Source organism: Sinocyclocheilus rhinocerous, unplaced genomic scaffold (assembly GCF_001515625.1).
Source record: "Sinocyclocheilus rhinocerous isolate Xijiao unplaced genomic scaffold, SAMN03320098_v1.1 scaffold751, whole genome shotgun sequence".
NCBI classification, from domain to species: domain Eukaryota; kingdom Metazoa; phylum Chordata; class Actinopteri; order Cypriniformes; family Cyprinidae; genus Sinocyclocheilus; species Sinocyclocheilus rhinocerous.
In genome coordinates this window covers 793637-817601 of record NW_015657293.1, presented here as the reverse complement: position 1 = coordinate 817601, position 23965 = coordinate 793637, and the positions used below count along the sequence as shown (strand labels likewise).

The 23965-nt window shown below is 33.1% G+C and overlaps 2 protein-coding genes across 2 annotated transcripts in view; one reads left to right on the top strand and one right to left on the bottom strand.

The window, feature by feature from the left end:
* The window catches only part of LOC107720875 (epidermal growth factor-like protein 7), an 18711-nt gene extending 14854 nt beyond the window's left edge, over positions 1-3857 (top strand). Inside the window, exons 6-8 of the mRNA XM_016528704.1 lie at positions 2226-2311; positions 3235-3409; positions 3489-3857. Coding sequence (XP_016384190.1) covers positions 2226-2311; positions 3235-3409; positions 3489-3508 — 281 coding nt within the window. The 3' untranslated portion in view covers positions 3509-3857. The remainder of the gene's footprint in view (positions 1-2225; positions 2312-3234; positions 3410-3488) is intronic.
* Positions 3858-4949: 1092 nt separating this feature from the next.
* Positions 4950-23698, bottom strand: LOC107720917 (1-acyl-sn-glycerol-3-phosphate acyltransferase alpha-like). Its single transcript, XM_016528749.1, has 6 exons — positions 23127-23698; positions 15298-15431; positions 14932-15107; positions 12460-12555; positions 8817-8889; positions 4950-7389 (listed from the first exon to the last, which is right to left on the bottom strand). Exons 1-6 carry the CDS (start codon positions 23303-23305, stop codon positions 7232-7234), a joined length of 816 nt encoding a protein of 271 aa, XP_016384235.1. The 5' UTR covers positions 23306-23698; the 3' UTR covers positions 4950-7231.
* Between the last annotated feature and the right edge of the window lie 267 nt (positions 23699-23965).

The window sequence follows — 23965 nt, the reverse complement described above, 5'->3', positions numbered from 1 at the left end:
TAAAACTATTACTAATTTAATAAAAATTTTATTTAAAAATATAAATATATATATATAATTTAAAAAAGATAAAATAATATAAAAAAATAAAAATAATATAAAATATTAAAATAAATATTCAATAAAAATCATTCTATTTAAAAAATAAAATAAAATCTTGCTTTAATTAATTAATTAATTATGACAGTGTTGGCTAATACCAGATTACTAGTTTTTCCTGTAGTACCAAAAACAAACTATGGTATTTTTTATATTATTTAGGTATTTATTAATACATGTTAAAGGCAAAATGTCTAATTGCTTATTCAATGTGTGCATGTGTTAAAGATATGTTTAAGTCATTTAAACATGTCTTTCTTGCGTTGTCTGTTTTAATGAGCTTTTTTTTATTGTTGGACTAAACTTGCTGATTTTGCACATATGTACACAAGTGGAATGAGAGAGTATTTTTAACTTTGGCTAAAAATGTCATTCCTTATCTTTAAGTGAATTGTTTAGAAAGAGAGAGCATTGCTCTTTGCTCTTATCTCTAGTTATAATGTCATTCTGACCACATAAATGAATGTCCAAACACTCTGTTGAGTTTATGGGGCCCAAATCCCCAGAAAGCTGGAGTTTATAACTGCATTAGTGTCGTCAGATAGAAGAACAGGAAGCTGAATGTTTAGCTGTGTGATGATGGTGATTTTGCAGAGGCCACCGCCGGACACCATTTGTAGCTGTTGTTCCCGCTTTCGTTTTGGCTCGATCTGGAGCTCACATTCCAGATCTATCAAACTCAGACTGCTGGGGGTCACTGCTTTCCCTCACACACATACACACACACACACACACACACACACACACACAGCGGCTCTCGCTCGCTCCCACGTGTCTTCATAACACCACACATCTGGGACAGATTGACTGAGTTTCAGTGTGTGTGTGAGTGTGTGTGTGCGCGACTCATTGACTAGTTTTAAGACTGTTAGAGCTCACAACCCAAAACATTCCGAATAACTGCCAAGGGGCGGGGCTTACTGGGCTGAGCTCTGATATGATTGGGTGACAATCACTTCCATTCAAAAAACAACCAATCACAGTCATCGGTTATTCTTTTACTTGAGCTTGTGATGAAATCTGACCTGATTTCATGTACAGTGGGGTGCAAAAGTCTGAGAACACTGGGATTTTCTCATTTTAACCTGGAAATGAATAAAGTTGTAGGTTTTTTAATCATTTTAAGCAAAAGAAACATGAAGTAACATGAGGAAATGTTTCAGATTTTGTTCTCTTTCTTGGTCACAATTAGCAAATTAGTGACATGTGACTTTGCAAAGGCGGTCAGATGTTCCTGCTTCCACTGAAGCAAAAGATGTTCTTTGAGACAATTCACAATAGAGTGCTGCTATTATTAAAGCAATAATATTTAATCAATTGTTTAATAATTAAAAACGAAATAAATAATCTGGTAACAAATAATTAAATAAATCAATGCATCATTTTCAATAAATAAATAATTAAAAATACATTAATAATTTAAGTAATTAATAAAATACATTATTTAATAAAATAATGTTATCAACGCACGCATTATTTCTTTAAAAAAATAATATATAAAATAATTAATTAAATACAATTTAATAATGTAAAATTCAAAATAAAATGTAACTAAATAAATAAAAATTAGTTAAACATTTAATTTTTTTTTTATTTATATGAATTCAAGTTAAAAAAAACTTTTTTTTAAAGCGGTTAATATAATTTGTATTAAATTAAAAACAAACAAAAAAATCAAAGAAGAAACATTTTCAGTAATGGTCTCAGACTTCTGGACCCGAGTGCATATCAAAGTATTTGCATCATATTCTTGCCAAACCTCAAACTTTCCCCCTTTTATCACCCCCTCCACTCCTTCTCTCTCTTTCTATTTCTATTTATGTCTGTCTTTTTATTCATCTGTGCTCTTTGGTCTGCTCTGGGATCGCTATGGATATTAATCACGAATACATGAAAGCAGAGAACATGCAGAAATATAACATAAAACAACAGTGTTTTCTGAAAGTCTTACAAAAGCTCCCAGTCAGTTTGCGTGTTTGCATGTTGCTGAATATAAGCATTATTTATGTTCAAAGTCTGGATCTTAAAACATCAAAAATAGAGTTGTGCGCTGCATTACAGGTTTTAATTAAGGCTGAATGTCAGTGTGTGTGTGGTCTGTCTCTAATTTCTCTGTATTTCTTTTGTTCTTGAAGGTGGAGGTTTGGGATTGGTGGAAAACGTTACCGAAGAAGTTCAGATCCTTAAAAACAGAGTGGAGCTCCTCGAGCAGGTATCACACACACACACACACACACACACCCTCGGGACACATCCCACTTCAAACGATGGGAAACAGCTTACTGGTTCAAAGCCTCGCTAATAGTTTAATTAAAAGCAGTAGTCAAGCTCACACATCTCAGATTCTGAAGCATTAAACACAGGCAGATACAGGTGACCGTTAACCGTTAAACTATTATAGTTTTTATAAATAGTTTGAATTTTTTTAATAGTATTTTTTTTCCATTTCAATTTAAATTTTAGCTACATTTTTGGTAATTTTGTTGTGTGTTTATGCCATTTTAATTCGTTTTTGTTTTTTATGTCTACATAGTTTTCATGAGTTTTTATTTTTAAATCTTACTTTTGAGTTATTTTTGTACATCAAGTTAAACTTTAAAGTTGCATTTTAAATTTTTTTAAGTTTAAATTTAAATTTTAAAATTATTTATATTTTATTTAATTTTAGAAAATATTTACACTACGTATTTCAAGTAAAATTTTCTTTAATAGTTTATTTAATAGATAAATGGTTTAATGGTTAATGTAATAGTCTGCAGTGCATTTGCACATTTTGGTGAATGTAGCATGTCATCCATCCATGCACACAGAAAATCTGCAAAAACTTACCACATGCTGCAAAAATAGTAATATAATTGTATGCTTAATCTGTTTTACAGCATTTGTTAATCTTTGTTAATGTTAGTTACTAAAGACAATTGTTCATGTTAGTTCACTCAGTGCATTAACAACTTTAAAAATGTATTAGTTAATGTTGAAATTAAAAACTAAGATTAATAAATGCTGTAGAAGTATTGTGCATTGTTAGTTTGTTAATTATTAAGTACTACTGTATGAAATCTTATTCTCATATTTGCCATTTGTAAACTTATGATTTGAGTGTCCTCAAATGTAAAAAGCCCTTCATTTCTGTAGAAACTAGAGATGGTTCTGGCTCCCTTCACTACGCTCTTCCCCTTGGATGGTGTGGGAGACACTAACAGCTTCCTGCCTGAGAGGACCAACTTCCTGTCGCATTCTCTGCAGCAACTAGACCGCATCGACTCGCTCAGTGAGCAGGTCGGATTCCTGGAGGAGCGTATCGGAGCCTGTAAGCATATATCTGTGTGTATGAAACTTATCTGTACAATCCGTTTCAATTGATAAAATAACAAAAACATCTTCATTAGGTGCCTGCCAGGAGAACTAGACGATCAAAGATGGGCTGGATCCTCTGACACAAGTGAAACCAATATCTGAGAAGTCTAAATGAACAACCCCAACACTGATCAAAGGCCTGAACCCTGTAAACATGTTCAGTTCACTCAAAAAGCATGTAGGGAAACAAAATGTCAAACACAAACTCCTGTTTGGCCAAAATGAGCTGGTGCTTGGATATTTCGCAATATTTTTCTATGTATTTCTTTCATTTAATCCGTGGTGTAAGTGCAGCTGTATGGTCTCTCCAAGTTTGAGTCAGGAGAAATGTAAATTTACATATTTATAAGTTCATGTCCTTCCTGAGTATTGCTATTGGGAAAACAATACAAAATTGTAGTTTCTTTTTTTTGTATCATTTTATGTTTACATTTTTGTAATAAAATTGCATAAACTTTGAATGTTTCTTGAGTTTGTGGTTCAGTAAGTTCACAATTTGTACAACATCGATTATCTGAGGTTTATAATTCTATAGTTTAGAGAAAAAATTGTTCCAGAAGTTGTCTAAATTTGACAAAACCTGCTTTTACTATGGAGCTACAATAGTTTCAAAATTAGCATATTTATAAAATAGGCAAACAAATGTAAAAACTCTCAACTTAATTCACCTAACTTACAAGTTATGAGTTGAATTCCTGTTTGCAAATATATCAGCTTATTTTTGTGAATGTGAATTAAGCATTTGTGAATCATATTTTCTAAATATATTAAGCCAAGTATGCAAATGTTCAACCAAATGTACATTTCACAAAACATTTTTCTGCATTTCCAAATTTCATTTTCTGAATATAAATTAGGTTATGGATTTTATGAATTACTGTTAGCAAATATATTAACTTTTTTGTGAATGTGAATTGAGCATTTGTGAATAATATTTTGTAAATACATTATGTAAATATTCAACTAAATTCACAAAATATTTTTGTCCAAATTTCACTTTGAATTTGTGAATTGCTGTTTTGCAATAACTTATTTTTATGAATGTGAATTGAGCATTGATGAATCATTTATTTAGTAAATCTATTAATAAGTAAAGCATGCAAATGCACAACAAAATGTACATTCACAAAATTAGATGCAGAGTTTAATTTCTTTTTGAAACTATATTAGCTTTTTGTGAATGTGAATTTGCTTGCACATTTGTTAATCCCTTAATTTTGACACTATTTTAGCTCCATACTTTGTGTATTGGAAAATTTGCAATTGGATCACAAAATACAGATTTTTAAAAAAAATATAAAATAAAACTACAGATTATTTGAAAAAAAACTAAAAATGCACATCTAAAAATGCAAATATTTTTCTTTTAGGTTTTGGGTTTGTCTGTAGTAATAATAAGTCTAAGGTACGTCCTCGTTTAGATTTAGTAAATGTGTAAGTAAATAAATTGACAGACAGACGACAAACGTCAAAAACAACTTCTACCATTCCTATTGGAAAAACGGACGATTTTATTGACTCTGTCCTAGATGTTCTTAACACAGGTCGCATCCAGAGATTCTACCACAATCAACATTTTTATATATAATCATCGTCTTATATAATGTTACAGATTTTACAATGGCTTTAGCTCATTTGTGTGTCGGGTCACCATACAAACACATTCAGCGCACACAATGGACACACACACACACACTCCCTCTCTCTCTCATACACACACGTACACAAGGCTGACCGTGAAATGTCTAACGGATCTTATAATCAGAGCGTTTACAAGCTTCACCTGTTGTACATCCTTAATAGCTTTGGTGAAAATCACACAACACCTTGTACACACCGTTTTGTGAACGCAGCATGGTTTTCAGTCAGCAGGGCAAAAATGACATCCAAAACAAGGGGCTTATAAAATCTGTGAACTAATACACAACATAAAAGAGTTTATATTTGTACTAAATAATAACAATAACAGGGCCTAATTTGGACATTTAGCATAAACCAAACTGAACATTCGTTCAAAGCAAAATGTCTTTCAGCTCAACGAGCCGTTATAATAAGATACGTACAATTCAGTCCTCTTAAATAATATTGTACATATTAAATTAAGGATCAGATGTTATACATTCTTAACAAACAATAAGAACTGCAACAATAAGCATTAAATAGAAGATTCAACAATGCAATGCGATTAGAAAGTAATAACAAATATTCATCTTACTTTACTGCCCTAAGCTGTCGATACAGTCTGGTTTAATAAATAGGTGTTAAATAATTGGTCCTTTTGAGATTAAATTGTGAATGCCATTTTCACATATTCAGATTTATATATATTTATTTTTATAATTTGTTTAAATATGGACTTTTTTTTGTTAAACTGTAAAGTTGAGGATAAAATTTAATACCTGATCTATGAGCAGAAATAAGCTCATGACAATTACTAGACGTTGACGATCTGCGAACGTGGCTCATTTCTAGAGTGCAATTTAGCGCCATTTATGATCACGTTCGTCAACATCCACTTAAAAATATTACAAACCTCAGCATTTTACATTATAATAATTTCTCTGGATAATTTTAGCAGCAGGTTTTGAAAGAAAAATCCAAGTTTTGCCAACAAATGTAAAATAGATTTTTGATTTTGTCCTTCAAAATCTGACTATTAATAATAAAGGCTCTTAAACACATTTTAGTTCAATTGGCTGCTTAGATAACGCCATACTCTATATAATGTGTTAGATAATACTTCTTCGATTAGTTATTATAATAACAATTCCCTTGCGAATGGTTTTTAGTTTAAACAAAAGGATTGAACAATGTTAAATACATTTTTAGAAATGAAAATATTATTTTGTAGCCTGAAAACAAACCAAAACAGGAAATGAGCAAAGCACCGAACTTAAGCCAACTGGAACGTATTTCTATCCGAAACGCTAATCAAACAATCCTGATCACAGATCAATAATCAAGTGTTTTTCCACAATATTCTACCATTATACGCAGCCAACGGCTGAGACACTTTGGACACATGGCACAAGAAGAAGCCGCACTTTGTAAAGGTGACAATGGAGATATTCGTTACGAATGAAACCTTTTAATGACAAAAGAGGAAACTGAATTAATAAGCAGTTTTCCGAATCCTTGGTTGTGACGACACATTTGGACATTTCCAAATGAATCTTTTTGGTCAATGAATCAATAAAGTTATTTAAAACAATAAAGGGGCATGTCTAAAGAAAAATACTCTTGCATACGAAAAAAAGACAGAGAAGTAAAACGAACACAGATGTTTGTCACCGATTTCCATAATGCAAGCAGAGAACCTCGAGAAAAAGTGACCTACACAAAGGAACAGAACGAGTCATTGTAGATCAGTTAAAGGAAGTGGAACATAGAAAAGGCATGCATGTCGAACGCACATCCACGATGTTCTCAGGGCGTCGCTCCAAAACTCAACCTGTCGCCGACAAAAGCAGTCCGAGCCGAACCAACATCGAAAATGACGTGGAACAAAGCGGTGCGCCAGAAAAAACGCCGTTCCGTCGCTTAGCGCCCCCCGGAGTCCAACGGGAGATCAAAACTAGGCTAAGATAACATCTGCTGTATGCACCGTAGTCAAGGTGAATGTATACGTGTCTGTCTGTCTGTATGGACATGTGTTCCTGCTTCATGAGGACGTCGGAGAGGACACTAAAGCGCCTGGCTGTCATGGTTAGCATCACCACGACGACGACGAAGTAGCCTCAAGCCATCCTTGTTGTCGGAGCGAATGAAAGGGCGCTCAGTGGGTGGATGGCCCGTTGCTCTGCACCGTTTGACCGGAGATCTCCAGGAAGGCCGAACGCATGATGCCAAACGATTGCTCGGAGAGCGTCGTCACATCGTCTGCCGTCAGTCCCTTTGTCTCGATCTTTGGAAGGATTTTCAGAGTGATGCTTCCTGTTTGAAACAGTGCAGACAGCCATATTAGCCGACATTATCATCGACATGCTCTAGTTTGTATGGAAGCTTTTTTCCGTTACATAAAAAATAAAAAAATAAAAAAATTGCGACTTTTAATCTCACAATTCAGACTTTTCTTCTTAGAACTGCAAGTTTTTATTTCATAAGCCTGTTTTTTCCCCTCAGAATTGCGGCTTAACATCTCACAATTCTGTTTGTTTGTTTTTGTTTCAGGCACCTAATAAAGAAATAAAAGAGGTAATTGTGACTTTTTATCTCGCAATTCTGACTTTTTCTCACAACTGTGAGTTTATCTCGTAAGTCTTTTTTCCCTCATAATTCTGCGTTTACATCTCACAATAGTTTTTTTACTGCACAAAATAAAAAACAAAAAAAACTGCCACTTTTTTTCTCACAATTCTGCGTTTTTTTTCCGACAAAGAACTAAAACTAGTAAGATCTCTCAATCCTCATTTTTCTTTAGAATTGCATGTTTACATCTCGCAATTGTTTTTTTTTCCCCCACCATGGAATTAAACCAAAAAAATTAATTCTGACTTATCTTGCAATTCTGACTTTTTTTTCTTGCAACTGCAAGTTTATATCTGACAATTCGGACACAGAAAACCCACATAAACATGTCAAAATTCAGATTTTCAAGTTCACGTCTCACAATTCTGTCATTCTTCCTTAGAATTATGTTTACATTCCTTTTTTTTTTTTTGCCATGGAATAAAAAACAAAAAAGTAATTGTGACTTTCTCTTTTTAAAAAAATGTAAATCTCACAATTACGACTTTTTACTCAGAATTGTGACTTTACATCTTGCAATTCTGTTTTTTGTTTCTGCAACAGAATTTAAAAAAACAAGAGGTAATTGCGCCTTTATCAAACAAATTTGACATTTTTTCTCACAATTGCAAGTTTATATCTCACAATTCTGTCTTTTCTCCTCATAATTGTGAGTTTCCGCCACAGAACAAAAAAAGAAAAAACTTATTTTCAACTTTTTAATCTCACAATTCAGAGTTTTCATCTTAGAATTGTGAGCTTTAATCTCACAATGATGATTTTTTTCTCAGAACTGCAAGAAAAAAGGCAGATTTTTTAAAATCGTGGCAGAAACAAGCTCAAGCACTAATAAAAATGTCTCAATGCATTACAAGGAATAATTCATTAAATAATAAATAACAACAACTGAAAGTTCAGTCTGATCCTCATTCACTGTGTGTTTTTAGAGAACATTGAATATAGCACACAGGTCAAATAGGCTACTATTTCTTCTATTTTTTCATAAGCATAGAGATTTAGAACAACACGAAGAAGGGTAAATGAAAGATTTTCATTTTTTGGTGAACTATTCACACAAAAGAACACAAAAGGCCTTTTGTTTCTCCATAACATTTGTTTGTAATGTGCATTACCTGATTTGAACTCTTTCTCTTTTCGTAGGTAGAAGTTACTGTAGGAAGAGAAGACGATGGGTATGATGGGAACCTAAGAGAGAAAGAGAGGGAGGGATGGTTGGACCGTGTGCAGCGCAGCAGACAGTAAGCTAGCAGGGATTAGAAACACTCTCACACACAAAAATATGATCATACACAGACCGAACTATCCTCCCAGACTAATAATAGACCCAGAGAGTCATCGTTTCTCATGACGACTCGGCTGGAAAGTGTGTTTCAGTTTAACCATCATCAATACAAAAAGATGTGACTCAAAATTATGAAGGACTAGGAATGCCACAAAAATGAAACAAACAAATAAAATAATAATATAAATGAAACAAATACTCATTTTAAAATTCTAAACAAATATAAAATAAATGTAAACCGACAAATAAATATTTTAAATGGTTTAATTCATGTTTAAAGACATAGGTAAATATAACAATAAAATGACACATTAATTTAAATGTTAAATTGCATTTCGAAAGGTAATTATTTTGCATATATTTTATATGTAAAATACATGCATATAATAAATAAAGATATGAGCTATTATATTAAAGAATCAACTACTAATTTATTCAAAAATTCTAAACATCAAATAAATATGAATCGACAAATTAAAAAATCTTTTTCAAAAATGTAGTTAAATAAAACAATAAAATTAATTAATTTAAATATTAAACTGCATTTGAAAAAGCTACAAATATGTTGAACATTCCTATATAAATATAAACATAATAAATAAATCAACTACTAATTTGAAAATTCTAAATAAATATTAATTGACAAATAAATGTTTAAAATGCTATAATTAATGTTTAAATGTATTTAATAGAATGATACAATAATAATATTACATTGCATTGTACATACATTTTTACTTTACAGTCATTTATATAAATATTTCTCCAAGCTTATTTGCTGAAATTCCTACTTTATTTAAAGTCTAGACCATGTATAAAATTCCTAGGGTGCACGTTATATCTGTACAATGCCAAAATGCAAAACAAAACACAGAATAAAAAGATAAGATAAGACACAGATTGTTCACATATTTTACCTTAACTAATGAGAACCATCAGGCCTCTATTACTTTGGTCTAGATTAAGTGATGTCTGTCTGCCTTAACTCAACGCTCATCTGGTTTTGATTATGTCGGCCTGCCATTTTTTATATCAGTATGCATCATCACACACGGTTCATATTACTTTATTCTGATCTTAAAAAGCAGCTACACACAAACTTTAGAAATTTTTTTTTTTTTTCAGTTTTCAGCACAAATTCCTCATTCAGTCTCCTCATATGAACTTGTGACAAATGATCTACATGTAGTCATTACACAACAATTATAAAAAGATAAGATAAGACACAGATTGTTCACATATTTTACCTTAACTAATGAGAACCATCAGGCCTCTATTACTTTGGTCTAGATTAAGTGATGTCTGTCTGCCTTAACTCAACGCTCATCTGGTTTTGATTATGTCGGCCTGCCATTTTTTATATCAGTATGCATCATCACACACGATTCATATTACTTTATTCTGATCTTAAAAAGCAGCTACACACAAACTTTAAAAAATTTTTTTTTTTTTTTCAGTTTTCAGCACAAATTCCTCATTCAGTCTCCTCATATGAACTTGTGACAAATGATCTACATGTAGTCATTACACAACAATCATCCAAAACATTTTCTTGTGGCCATGGAAATGTAGATGTAGTGTTTTACTTTTAATTGAGAGAGACGTGAAAGTCTGTTTTAGCTTCAAGGCTTTGTTAGCGTTGAGCCTAATCAATATGCTAGTGCTCTCCTAAAAGCTGAAAAAATAAAATATTTCAAATTTGCATTTGAAATGCACAGTCCTTCGACTGAAGCAAAAATATTGATCATCTTACAAAAACACAAAGTGGTTTAGTCAGCTGTGACGTAAACTATTGTCTATTATAAAATGAAAAAAGGGAAGCATTTTTTATGACCCGCCCAAACATCCGGTTTCAAAAGAACATATGTCAAAACAACAAGAAAAACTGCTTTCAAACCATTGTCAGGGGGCCTATGAAGCACTAACTTAATGGGAATTCAAAAAAACAATGTACAAATCATAAATTATTTGTTAAATGACACAAAAGGCAGTCACCCGTTTTTGGTATGTTATAACTAACTAGCAAGTAACACCCACAATAAAACATTTAAAGATATGTTTTAAAATATAATACTTATTTTAAATGGTAATATTTACCTCTAAAATGTAGTGAAATATAACAATAAAATAGTGTTGTCAAACGATTAATCGTGATTAATCGCATCCAAAATAAAAGTTTTTGTTTACGTAATATATGTGTGCATACTGTGTGTATTTATTATAAATACAAACACATGCATGTATATATTTAAGAAAAATATGTTATGTTTATAAATTAAATATATTTATACATAATATAAAATATAAGAATATAAATATATAAATGTATATGCATGTAAATATTTTCAAAATATATACTGTATGTGTGTGTATTTATATATACATAATAAATAAGCACAGTACACATACATATATTATGTAAACAAAAACTTTTATTTTGGATGCGATTAATCGCTCGACAGCACTACAATAAAATGATGATCAGTTAGAATATTAATTTGCATTTTTAAAAGGTTAATAATTTTGCATATATCTTTATATTTTATATGTACAAATATATGCACATATTAAATAAATTAAATAATAATTGTATAACAAATCTAAATAAATCTAAACTAACAAATAAATACTGAAAATTATTTATTCCTTGTTTAAGATGTTAAATATAACAAAAAATATTCATTCATTTACATATTAAACTGCTTTTTGAAAGATAAAGAATTTATTGAATATATATATATATATATATATATATGTGTGTGTGTGTGTGTGTGTGTGTGTATATATGAATAAATATATTTCTACATTTTACATATGTAAATAAATAAATAAATATACTGATAAATAAATCAACTACCATTTTAAAATTCTAAATACATTTTAAAAATTAAATGTTTAAAATGACTAAACTCATGTTTTTAAATATTAACTCATGTTTTCAAATGTAGTTAAAAATAACAGAATTATCCATCAATAACATAAATTGCATTTTGAAATATTTTGCATATATGTATATAGGTAATTAAACAGGAAGCTTAAAAACTGAAACGGGAAGTAATAAAGTAAAAAAAAACTGCCAAGCGTTTCATTGTTCCAATACGATCCAATTGGCTTAACTCTCAAGTTTATTCACAAGCCACATAAAAGAAAGAAGCACTAAAGGAATGTTTCATGTGGCTAAAGAAATGAGTTTGTTCAGATCAAAATGCACCAGAGTGAAAGTAACAACACAGAAGCTGAACACTAAACAAGAAACCACAGCTCTCTCTGCTGGTGAAGACAAGACACAACACCACATGAGTAAAGCCAGTCTCCATTACGACCTCTGACCTCTGACACGGCTTTCATGGGTTAATGAGGAACCTTTGAGCTTAAGCTTGTTCAGGTAAATTACTAAAGCTATGTCCTTTGCACTTACAGGTCAGGTTATATCAGGTCAAGCATAAGTGAAGGAGTCTAGAAGTAACACTCACCTGTGCTTGAATGGCCAGATGAAACGCTCCCTTTTTAAAGGGCAAAAGCCCGCCGTTCTGATTCCGTGTGCCTTCTGGAAACACCCACAATCGGATCTAGGGAAAGTTCAATGCAATCACAAAATGAGATTGTTTCCAGCACCTCTTCCTTATAACATCCCTACTATAGCACTAAGACTGATAGTACTATATCATGCAATATAGATCAAAAGATGGCAATTCCAAAACACAATTTACTATGCAAATTAAATATGACATCTCCACCACTGTTTGAACGTTTAGCATTGAAAAATAATGTAAGTTAATAGAAAGCAACGGTCCATGTCTTTAGTGGTCTTGGTTGTATTTTCCCATTCATTTTCTCTATAGAAACTTCTTAGTTCTAAGCCATCAACCAAATAAACATCATATACAAATTTTAAGCAAAAAGTATTTCAAAAGCAGTAAAAAGGGTCAAAAGGTCAAAGCAGTTTTATTTTAATATCATTGAGATACTATAGTTTCTTAAATTTTATTTTTATATTTCCTACTCTCATGGTCATTTCATTTAAAGTTTTAATCATTTTTGGTGTTTTTGTCATTTTTATTAGTTTTTTTATGTTGTTTTTAAATATGTCAATATAGTTTTTATTCGTTTTTATTTCATTATTTTATTAAAAATAAAAATGTCAAATCTTGCCTTTGAAACTTGCTGGAATAAAATAAGTTTAGTTTTTTTTATATTGTCATTTAATTTTCATATATATATATATATATATAGTTTTTACTGAAGTATAATAACCCTGGGTCAAAGAGAATGAACTACAATCACTGAAGCATTGCAAATAATGTACTAAAAACAATATAAAACTAATGATAACTGTGCAAGTGATTGCCGATTTTAAGCACAAAAACTAAATATTTTTAATGTGCATCAAAGTATTAGCATATACATTACAGCTAAAAGTTTGAGGTCTGTGAAACTTCTTAATATTTTTTAAAAGTCTTTTCTGCTCACCAAGGCTGCATTTATTTTATGTAAAATACAGTAAAAACAGTAATATTGTGAAAAAATATTACAATTCAAAATGCCTGATTTCTATTTGAATAAATATTAAAATGCAATTTATTCCTGTGATGCAAAACTGAATTTTCTTCATTTTTGTGCTAACCATGATAAGTTTTTAAAAAGTTTAGTCTTCAAGGAAAGTTCAAAAGAACAGCATTTATTTGAAACCGAAATCTTTTGTACAATTTTAAATGTCTTTACTGTCACTTTTGATCAATTTAATGCATCCTAGCTTAATAAAAGCATTAATTTCTTTAAAAATCTTCCTATATGCAAACTTTTGAACAGTAGTGTACATTTATACAACTTTATAATACTCTAGGAGGACATTGTTCTGACATGTTTGCAATGATTTTCTCTTCAAGATCGCTGGGAAGTAGGGCTGCACGATATATCGAAATTATCGAAATACCGCAAATGTAAATATCACAATATGCATATCGCAAGGGCGTGCGATATCTGAATCATTTTAATAATAGGCTACTTAAATCAAAACGTTGCAAAAGGTCAAAGTTTTAGTTTGACGCATATAGCAGAGAATTGCTTGACGTTAAAAAGAGTTAAGTGCAATAAGTTGCAGAAAACAACTCTTTGCCGTCTCGTCTTACTGTCTGACTCACACCTGAAGCGCGCGCACCAGCCGCATCTCACGCAGCGTCTCTTCAGTTCTGCCGCAGCTATAACAAAGATTAATCTAAATTTAATTCATATAGTGAACACTATGCCGTGTTATTTTACACCTAATTATAAAATTTCTGTATCTGAATACTACCGTTTATTTTATCTATGCTTGTAAATTGTGTATTTCTTTTTTTTTTTTACTGACTGTTCACTTGCCTTTAATCATGTTTGAACTTTCTCAGACTATAGTTTTTGCTGTGGTATATGAAGAAGTACTTAAAGTGTATGGAAAGCAAAGTTACAATGATATAAAATTAGTGTCATAAATTTTTTTGTTTGTATGTTCACACTGATGTTAAAATGACATTTTCTGATTTGTGACATTACTTTTTATGTAATGCTAAAACACTGCTGGTCACTTTCAGAAGTTGTAGTGATTCTTTCTTTTCCAAGAAAGAATGTGAAACAAATTGGTTATATAATTTTTAAATATTTTAAAATATAATTGAAATTGATTTTACACACTTTAAGCAATATCGTATCGCATATCGAATATCGCATTTTTTTAACAAGGTATCGCATATCGCATTTTTCTTCAATATCGCACAGCCCTACTGGGAAGTGTAGTTTTTCACCTGGAATTTGGCATTAAATACAACTTTAAGTTAACAAAAAAAATTACACTTCAATAAGATCATATAACATCAATTAATAACCTAAAAGCTCATGTGAATTGGTTCAAACTGAAAGAATTGTCGTTTAAACTACCATTTGTCAGATGTGAGATCTTGGCAAAGACAGACCTTGTCGGCCAGCATGGTTTTAGCGGCGTCGCTCATGACGTTCTTGGCGTCGCTGGTCTTTTGGCGGTTGATGAAGACGATTCCTCCCAGCCAGCAAATCATGCCCACCGTCCCGGCCCATATCAGCTCCTTCTTGGCGATCATCGTGCAGCGGTCCGGCAGGATCTCCATCACGCCTGCAGAGAGGAGGAGAGAATCAGCACAGAAAGACTGGCTGCACAAATCCCATCATGTGACATCTGGGTGTGCAGGTGGAAAGAAGTGAATTCAAGCAGGTCTGGTCATGCAGATTTTGATCCTGTGGTAATAATAACAGTAACACTGAACGCACTGCGTTGTGTTGATTGGTCGATTGTATTCGTTCACCTAGCACGTCGAGTGATGATTGATGGTTGGAGATGATGACGTAGGGTCCGTCTGTCTGTAGATGTTCCCAACCGCTGACCTGATAGCGCAGACCCAGGAAGTACTTCACATGGCGAACCATGAACCGGATGACCCTACAGGAAGTAAAGACGTTACAATCCAGAACATGACCGATAACAATCATTCAAGTAATTCATTTTCACAAATATTCTAGACCACTTTCAAAGCAAGTCTATGAGCCTTTTCCACTGTTTTATCGGCCACCAGGCACAAATCATACGTTTTAGAAATGTAACAGCCCATCAAAATTGAGGTATTGCTCATGTCTGCAATATAAATCATTGTTGTTCAAATCTCTGGCTCCAAGTCTAAGCAGGCGTAGACAGAAGCACTAACAAGACAGATCAACCACTAAAAAGTGCTGCAGGAATGATGCATTTTTGTAGGCCAAAACAAAGAAACAAGCATTTTGGCACTTACGACTGCAATGTCTTGAGGTCAGTGTGTTTTTAGATGTTTTTTTGTTTTTTTTAAAGCCTGAAATGATGTCTGTGGTGAACACAAGATCATTTTCTTTTTGGTAATTCCCTCTTGTCATTTATAGTCTATGTTTAGCTTTTTACTTCTGGTGATTGTACATAGGCTTCAATTCATAAAAGTTGTGTTCATTTGTTTATTATCGTCATGAACAAAACATGTAAGAAACATAACCTTTGGTTGGTTATAGAGCTTATTTTCTGCAATAATCCAAAAGCCAATGGAAAAATCCTATTGTGTTTTTTTCGAGGGAACCAGAGTGATGCTAACTTACGTATTTACTACAAAAATATCTTATCACTGCAGCTCTCTATGTAATTATACTGCTTTCTTGTAGTCCGAATTGTTCGTTTTAATCTCTAAAGAAAGATAACAATAGGTTAAGAAAATTAAAGCCGTGGCTAACATGTATGAATGCATCTGTATGTGTGCAAGAGACAGGGTTATTAAGCTAACTAAAAGGAAAAAAGGAAAACTATTAAGAATATTTTTGTTCATAATATTTTTGTTAAAATAAAGCAAAAATAATAAAATAAAATATGAAGAAATAAAATAAAATATTAGACAAAATATTTAAACTGAACAAAAATATATTTACACTGAAGCACTAAAAATACTAACTGCATGATATAATTTTTTATTATATTCATTTAATAATTACTGCATTATGGTAATATACAAACTAACTGTAAACTAATAAATTATAGGCCAAAGTTAACTAAGTGTATAAAATACTTGCACACAAAAATACTAAAAATTTAACTAAAATTAAACTGAAAACACAAAAATTAAAGCCAATTCAAAATATTAATAAAAACTATGATAATGTATAAGTGATACTAAAATAACAGTATTGTAAAATCTAAATTATTTGATGTTTATCATGGGATGTTGCGCGATAAACAATAAATCTGTGCGACCTTTGAACACATAAGAGGCTCATATCAGTAATGTGAATATGTGGAGCAAACACGGGCAAAAAAACATCTGCGGTTACCTAACACCGCAGCTGAGGAGAGTCTACAGATTTATTCAAACACTTCAGGATCCTGAAAGATGATTCACAGTCTAATTATGAGACGGACAGATGACTGGGTTACAATGAATCATGTTGAAATATATATAATAAATATTATGGGTGAATGTTGTGCTAAACCATTAACCTCAAGTATGAGCAACAGTAAAAGTGATGCTTGACTTGGCAAGCACTAAACATTTAGTGCTAATTTGATGTTACTGAGCTCTGGTTTCCTCGAACAAGTCATCAATGCATTAAAGCGCATGTTTGTTTTCGGTGTTTACACTGACAATAATTCCAGCAATGCTTTGACATGAATCTTTGTCCCCATTACACGTCACCTCACTAGTGATTGTTGTGAAATTACCCCGAGGCTTTGAGTTTTGACATGTTCTGAATAGTAAACAACAGTTCACTGCATAGCGCTCTCGCTTTCACTGCATGTGCGTTTTGTAACAGAGTGAAACGTCTTTGAGAGAGGAGACTGAACCTGTTCTGCAATAAATCTGGACTGTGCTATTGTTACTATAAATCTAGATTATGTGAAATTGCTTAGAATTTAGCCTAACAATCTACCTTACCATTACACAATTCATTTTTTTATTAATATTATTTAATATAGTACCATTAAAATACCCTGGTATATTTTGCAGTATACTAATGTACGAAGTCGGCAAGATTTTTTGAAAGGTAAATGTTTTTGAAAGTTGTCTGTTTAATGTTCATCAAGGCTGCATTTATTTGATAAAAAATACAGTAAAAACAGTAATATTGTGAAATACTATTACCATTTCAAATAGCTGTTTTCTATTTGAGTACCTTTTAAAAATGGAATTTATTCCTGTGATGCAAGGCTGAATTTTCAGCATCATTACTCCAGTCTTCAGTGTCACATGATCCTTCAGAAAACATTCTAATATGCTGATTTGCTGCTCAAGAAACATTTCTTATTATTAGCAATGTTGAAAACCGTTGTGCTACTTCATATTTTTGTGAAAATGTGAGGCATTTTTCAGGATTCTTTGATGAACACAAAGTTTAAAAAAAAACAGCATTTATTTGAAATCTTTTGTAACATTATACGTTTACTGTCACTTTTGATTAATTTAATGCATCCTTGCTGAATAAAAGTATTAACGTCTTTCAAAAAATAACCTTACTGACCCCTAACTTTTGAACACAACAGACATGCAAATGCTGACAACATGCTAAATTTATTGACAATGCATCATGATTTAAATACAAAAATTTACTCTAATAAAAAATATATATATATAAAAAAAAAAATGTGTACATTAATTGGACATTAATTAACATCAGGGTTTAAAAGTAGCTCAGTATTACCACTAGTGGTCGACCGATATATCGCCACGGCCGATATATCGGCCGATATTTGGCCTTTTCAAATATCGCCATTGGCCGATAAGATATCGGCATCGGCTGTCAAAAAACCCATATCGGTCAACCACTAATTATCACCAGCTTTGGAAAAAAAAAAATCAGTACCATAACTTTGTTGTTTGTTTTTTTCTGTTACTACACACATACTAAATAAACTTTGTTATCAGAAATGTCAACCTGTTCTCTGACACGTTACCCTGGTACACCAGCAGAAGGAACACAAGAGTTTAAAGCCTGCCAAGCTCGGCTGTTATTGTATATCTTAAACTTCACGAGTAGTTTATCAACATCACAGATCACAATTTTTAGGTTCAAGGTTACAACAGTATTTGAGATGTTTATTCCATCGTAATTTAATTGCCATCATGTCATCTCAAACCTGTTTGGCTTTATTTCTATTGTGGCACATAAATGGAGATGTTCTGAATAATGTACAGACCAGGATTATTATATTAAACTCAAACTAAAAACATAAAATCATTTTGTAGCTTTTGTTATTTTTTGTTACATTGTTACTTAAAAAAATGTTAACTAATGTAAAAAAAAAAAAAAAAATGCCATAGGGACATTTCTCATTTTGTTTAACTTGATGTACTAAAATCACTACAGTATGTTTATGATACAAAAATAACACTGGTTCACTGGCAAAGGCCTCTTTTTTCAATTATAATGAATGGGGACTGGAGCTCAATCCCATAAAAATAAATCATTAAAGTATTACAAAACGACTTGTGCAACATACTCCAAGTCTCCTGAAGTCTGCCCTAGCTCACAAGAATCCACGAAAAAGAATTAGCAACATCTGATTCACAAAAGAATCATTTTTGAGTCAGATCTTTGCAATGATTCATTCATGAATCAAACTGATTCTGTTCTCAAGCTCAACACACTGACTTAAAGAACAACATGCAATTTAGTAATTTATTAACCTGTATATTCATATAGCAGATTTTTCAATAAAAATTTTTTATACCAATAAATTTTAGATGTCACATCATTTTTCACTATGCAACTTACTTGTAATTGTACTATTGTTATTTGCCTTTTTTTTAACATTACGTGTGATGTTTTACATATTATTTATCGACTAATGTTTTAATTACACCATTCTTTTATTCCTGGCCAGGGACTGCAGATGTCCCTATTTAAAATAAATAAATAAATAAAAAATAAATAAATAAAACAATTTGATTGTGGCATTTAATAGCTCATTGGAGGGAAAATATTTATTAGAAATTTTTTTATTGAGTAATTCCTAGTAAATTTCACAAATTATTATGAAAAAATGGCAATTAACATACTGAATTAAATGTGAAATTTTGAGGTATAATACTCCAGTAATCTGTGTTTAATTTACAACTTCGAACATTTTTTATAGCATAGTTTTACGGTACTTTTGCATCCTTTTGAAAGCTCTAGTTCTCATTCATTGCAAGTGCATGGAAAAGAATAAACTGATTTTGTGCTACAAGGAAAAAAGTCATTCAGATTTGGAACGACATGAGCGACATCCGTTTCATTTCTGGCTGAACTCTCTTGATCAAATCTGACCTTTATTCTCTATATGCCTTGTCATCTCTCTCCGTTTACCCAAGAAGTTCATCATCCTTGCTGCATCAGCAATAACTCTTTCCTATAACACTCATAAAGAGAGAGAGAAAAAGAACGAGAGAGATCCAGATAAACTTAAAAGTGAAGAACAACACTGATGCAACAAGACACCACCCATCGTCCCTCACATCATGTGGTCTGTTGTTGGTTAATATGGGTGTTAGGTCACCCCGTTAAAACGGACTCAACGGCCATGACCTTAAGCTCACATAAACTGGTTTGCACATATTTGGCACGATCGGATTCTAGTATGTACAGTAGGCCTATTTGCACGCATGTCAACACACGAGAGTTGAGCTACTGTAAGCGTACACCGGCCCTGACACACGAGCTCATCCTCTCCCGCCGTAATTACCGGGTAACGTCGCACCCCCACGTTCAAACACTGTCCTGAACAGATTCACCTGTGAACTACAAACCCCACACTGTTAGCTTGAGTCACTAAACAACAGGTATAAAATATCTGTGAACTTCAACTTGGGACAGATGATTGTGTTTAACAACTGCAGTAAATGGACGCATTATTCTGTGGCGCCTAGTGTCTTCATTGTACCATGCGTGTTTTTAGTGAGCATGTGAAATGGTCTCTTTCAAAGTTATTTAAAAGCTGCAGAACATCGGGACAAGCGCTGACGGGAACTTTTGTGCATATGCAGTGCAGACCTCAGGTCCCCAATTTTCATATCACATGCACTCTATTAGTGAAGGCCACACCACAGGGCTGCTTTTCATAACAGGTAATGCAGAACACATGAGATCCTGATCCCGAGTATGTAAACAAAATAATAAATAAAATATATAAAGAAGCATAATTTCTCATTTTATTTTAGTTTAACTTCAAGATTTAAAATAAAGCTGAAAAAATTTATAATAACTATATAGATACAAATAATAAAACAATAAATTAGGCTACTGAAAGTTTCTGAAACGTTAACAGTTTGGTTATTCTTAAAATACCCTCTTATGTGTTCACAACAGAAGGAAAAAACTTATAATACAGGTTTAGATCAAGTGGAGGGTGAGTAAATGATGACCGATGGTGCTTCTTAATTAGTGGTCGACCGATATATCGTCCGATATTTGGCATTTTTCAAATATCGGCATCGGCCGATAAGTTTTTCTGTTTGTCCGATGCGTTCGAGGCAGGACTTTTATATTGACAGCGTTGAGAGCACACAGTGTTTACATTCTCCTTGTTCGCTGTCGTCGTTAACAGTTCTGTCTAAAGCCTGTGTTATACTTTCCGCGTGCACTAGTCCGCTATGGTGCGCGTGACGTAAAAATCATCATCGGAGAGTGTGCGCGGAGGCTCTGAGCGGACATCCGCGTGCCTCCCATTTTTTGTGGTCAGTAGGCTACTGCGCAGGCTGTGTGAAGAAGCCCGTTGTTTACTCGAATCTGTACAATCCACCAATAAAACAATATGAAGACAGCCAGATGTGCAATAACTCTGGGCAATTCTTTGTTCACATGTTTGTTTATTGTTCAAGCCGATCTACTACGCATGTATGGAACACAGTTTCGGTAGTATAATTGCAAGTAGTCCACGTACGCGGACCGGATTGTACGCGCGGAAAGTATAACACAGGCTTAATACGGACAGAAATCTGTCTAATAATCTGATAGAACTGTTAAACAAAGGAATTAATATTTACATTGCACATAAGGCTGTTTTTATATAATTTTTTTGATGATATAATTATGTTTCTACTCCAATCCGCTGTTGAAATATAAACATTTAAATAGTAGCTGTACTAAAAATTTGTTTTCATGATGACAGATTTATTCAACCATACATTCAATTCCATTCTGCTCAATGGTTTTGCCTCTCTGAATCCATTTTTTCCCCGGCCAAATATGTTTGGTTGCTGAAATTTCAGTGCATCAGCTATTCATACTGATTTTACACAATAGTTTTGCTGTATTTGTGAGGGCCAAACTTTTAAATGCTTCATAAAAGGACTAAATGTCCAGGTTCAATGTATAAAGCATCATTATAGCTAATGCCTACATAAAATAATTCTGATTAGTTCCTCAGTTTGTAACAAAAATGTTGTCAATAATCCTTAAAGGTGCAGTCACATTTACAATTGTTTGACGTATTTTCGCGAAAAAAAATCCAGTTATTTAATGGAATCCACGTAATTTGGAATTTCGCATGACAACATTTAGTTTCTTGACAACAGACTTTTTTCGCTTGAGAAAAAGTGATCGCACCTTAACTCTGAAACTATAAGAAAAAAATATTGAAATAATTTCTGCCTTAAATTTTTTGAACAAAACGACACGAGAAAAAAAAAATCACATCACGATTACTTATTTTAATATATGGGCAGTCCTAGTTTCTGTCGATCAATGAATGTTGACTTTGACCGTGAGGGACGTTTCACTGATCTAGAACGTCCGTTACCATGATATCGACATTACGGAAGGTTTCAGAATGATTTTCGGCGCGAACATTGATTCTAAACTGAAGGCCTGAAATCCGCGATTCCATCGATCAACTGTCCAATGTGTGGAACGCGTGTGACTGTAGTTTTAATTTGGCCCCATCGACCAGCATGAACTCTGCACCAGCGGAGCCATGAGACCAATCCATCACGACCTCATTAATGCAAACTAGAAAGTCTTGGCTCGGACAAACTAGAGCATGCGTAACTAGCAACCCACATCAGTTTAACTAACACCTTCCCAGCATATCATCAGAAAACAAACACACGCTTTGGTCGCCATCTCTGGCTTGCACAAGACGCTAAAGCTGCTAGCACGCAGCTTAAACACACGAGAGGCAAAATGCACGCGCGCTAATACATATGCTTATGCTGTTAAACCACACGGAGCTTCATTTATTAATGCATTACCCTGATATCGCATTAAATATACTATACAGAGGCCTGCATGTGTTCTCGCGTGAACTGTACCTAGCGAGCTGGCTAAAGATTCACAAGCGTGATCCGAACATCTGTCCGGGGTAAACAGATGCAGTGCATTCCGTTACAAATGCATTCTTTTTTCAGTCATTAAACGCATATGTGGGTGCATAAAAGAGCATTTTACAGGGTTTAAACATAAATGATAAAAGGTATGACTGTATGTATATAGCAACCTGTTTCAGTCAATTTAATTTAAGTTGTGATATGGCTATGAAACATATTTGTTACTGTAACACTCTATAACCACATAAAATGACAGCCCACTGTCCTAAAGCAATGTACGAGTGCAGAAACGTAACATTATGTGACTTGCGTTGTTGACAACTCACCTCATGTTCTCAATGTCCCTGCCGCCGCTTTTCAGAATGCAAATCGGTATGGAGATAACGGCCAGCAGCATCATGTACGCCACATAGAAGCACTTTTTGAAATAGAAAACGAACGTGCTGCTGGTCCATAACAGGAGCGGGAGCACCAGCAGCACAGGCAGCATCCACACGGCATCCATTCCCGCGACCAGCGCCTCTTTCCCGGCTGTCGAGAAATGGATAGAAGGCCAGCGGTGTGAGTGGAAGGGGGATCAACTCCGAACCGAGTCTACATCAGACACCGCGTCCAAGGCGCACCCTTGAGCAACTTTACCGTTCTCCCTGTTTGTCGTTTACGTAATACCGGGCGAATGAGGTGGATGTCAACAAGAACCGGAGGTTTATGGAGAGCCAGGCGCGGGTTATCAACTGAGAGCGATGCGTGTGTAACCTTTGGCCGTCTGCCGCGTGTGTGTAACTGGCGCTGTTCGATTCGCGAATCGTTCTTTTGAACCGGTTCTTTGAGATTCTGTCTGAGCATTGGTGAATGACTCACTTACAACTAGAAATTTCCACCAAACTACCACAATTATAGTAACTTAGATTAAACAGCTAAACGTTGTATTATCAAACATTAAATGAATACATTAAATAAATACATTTATAATTCAGTATATTGCAGTTGTTTTTTGTAACATTACTGGCTCTTTATTTTTTTATCTTTATTTTTTCCTATCACTGTTTGTGTATGCTTTATCAATAGTATATGCAAAAAGTGTAAAATACTAATAATAAGCCTAATAATAATATACCACTAATAAAAATACGTTCAGACCACACTGTTGGCGAAAATCTTGTTC

Excerpts from the sequence above, each read along its gene's own strand:
- LOC107720917 (XM_016528749.1), bottom strand. The coding sequence starts at position 23,305 with ATGGATGCCGTGTGGATGCTGCCTGTGCTGCTGGTGCTCCCGCTCCTG. Across the intron at positions 15,108-15,297 it reads ATCATCACTCGACGTGCTAG|GCGTGATGGAGATCCTGCCG; the intron begins GTGAACGAATAC and ends TCCTCTCTGCAG. Across the intron at positions 12,556-14,931 it reads AAACCATGCTGGCCGACAAG|ATCCGATTGTGGGTGTTTCC; the intron begins GTCTGTCTTTGC and ends AACTTTCCCTAG.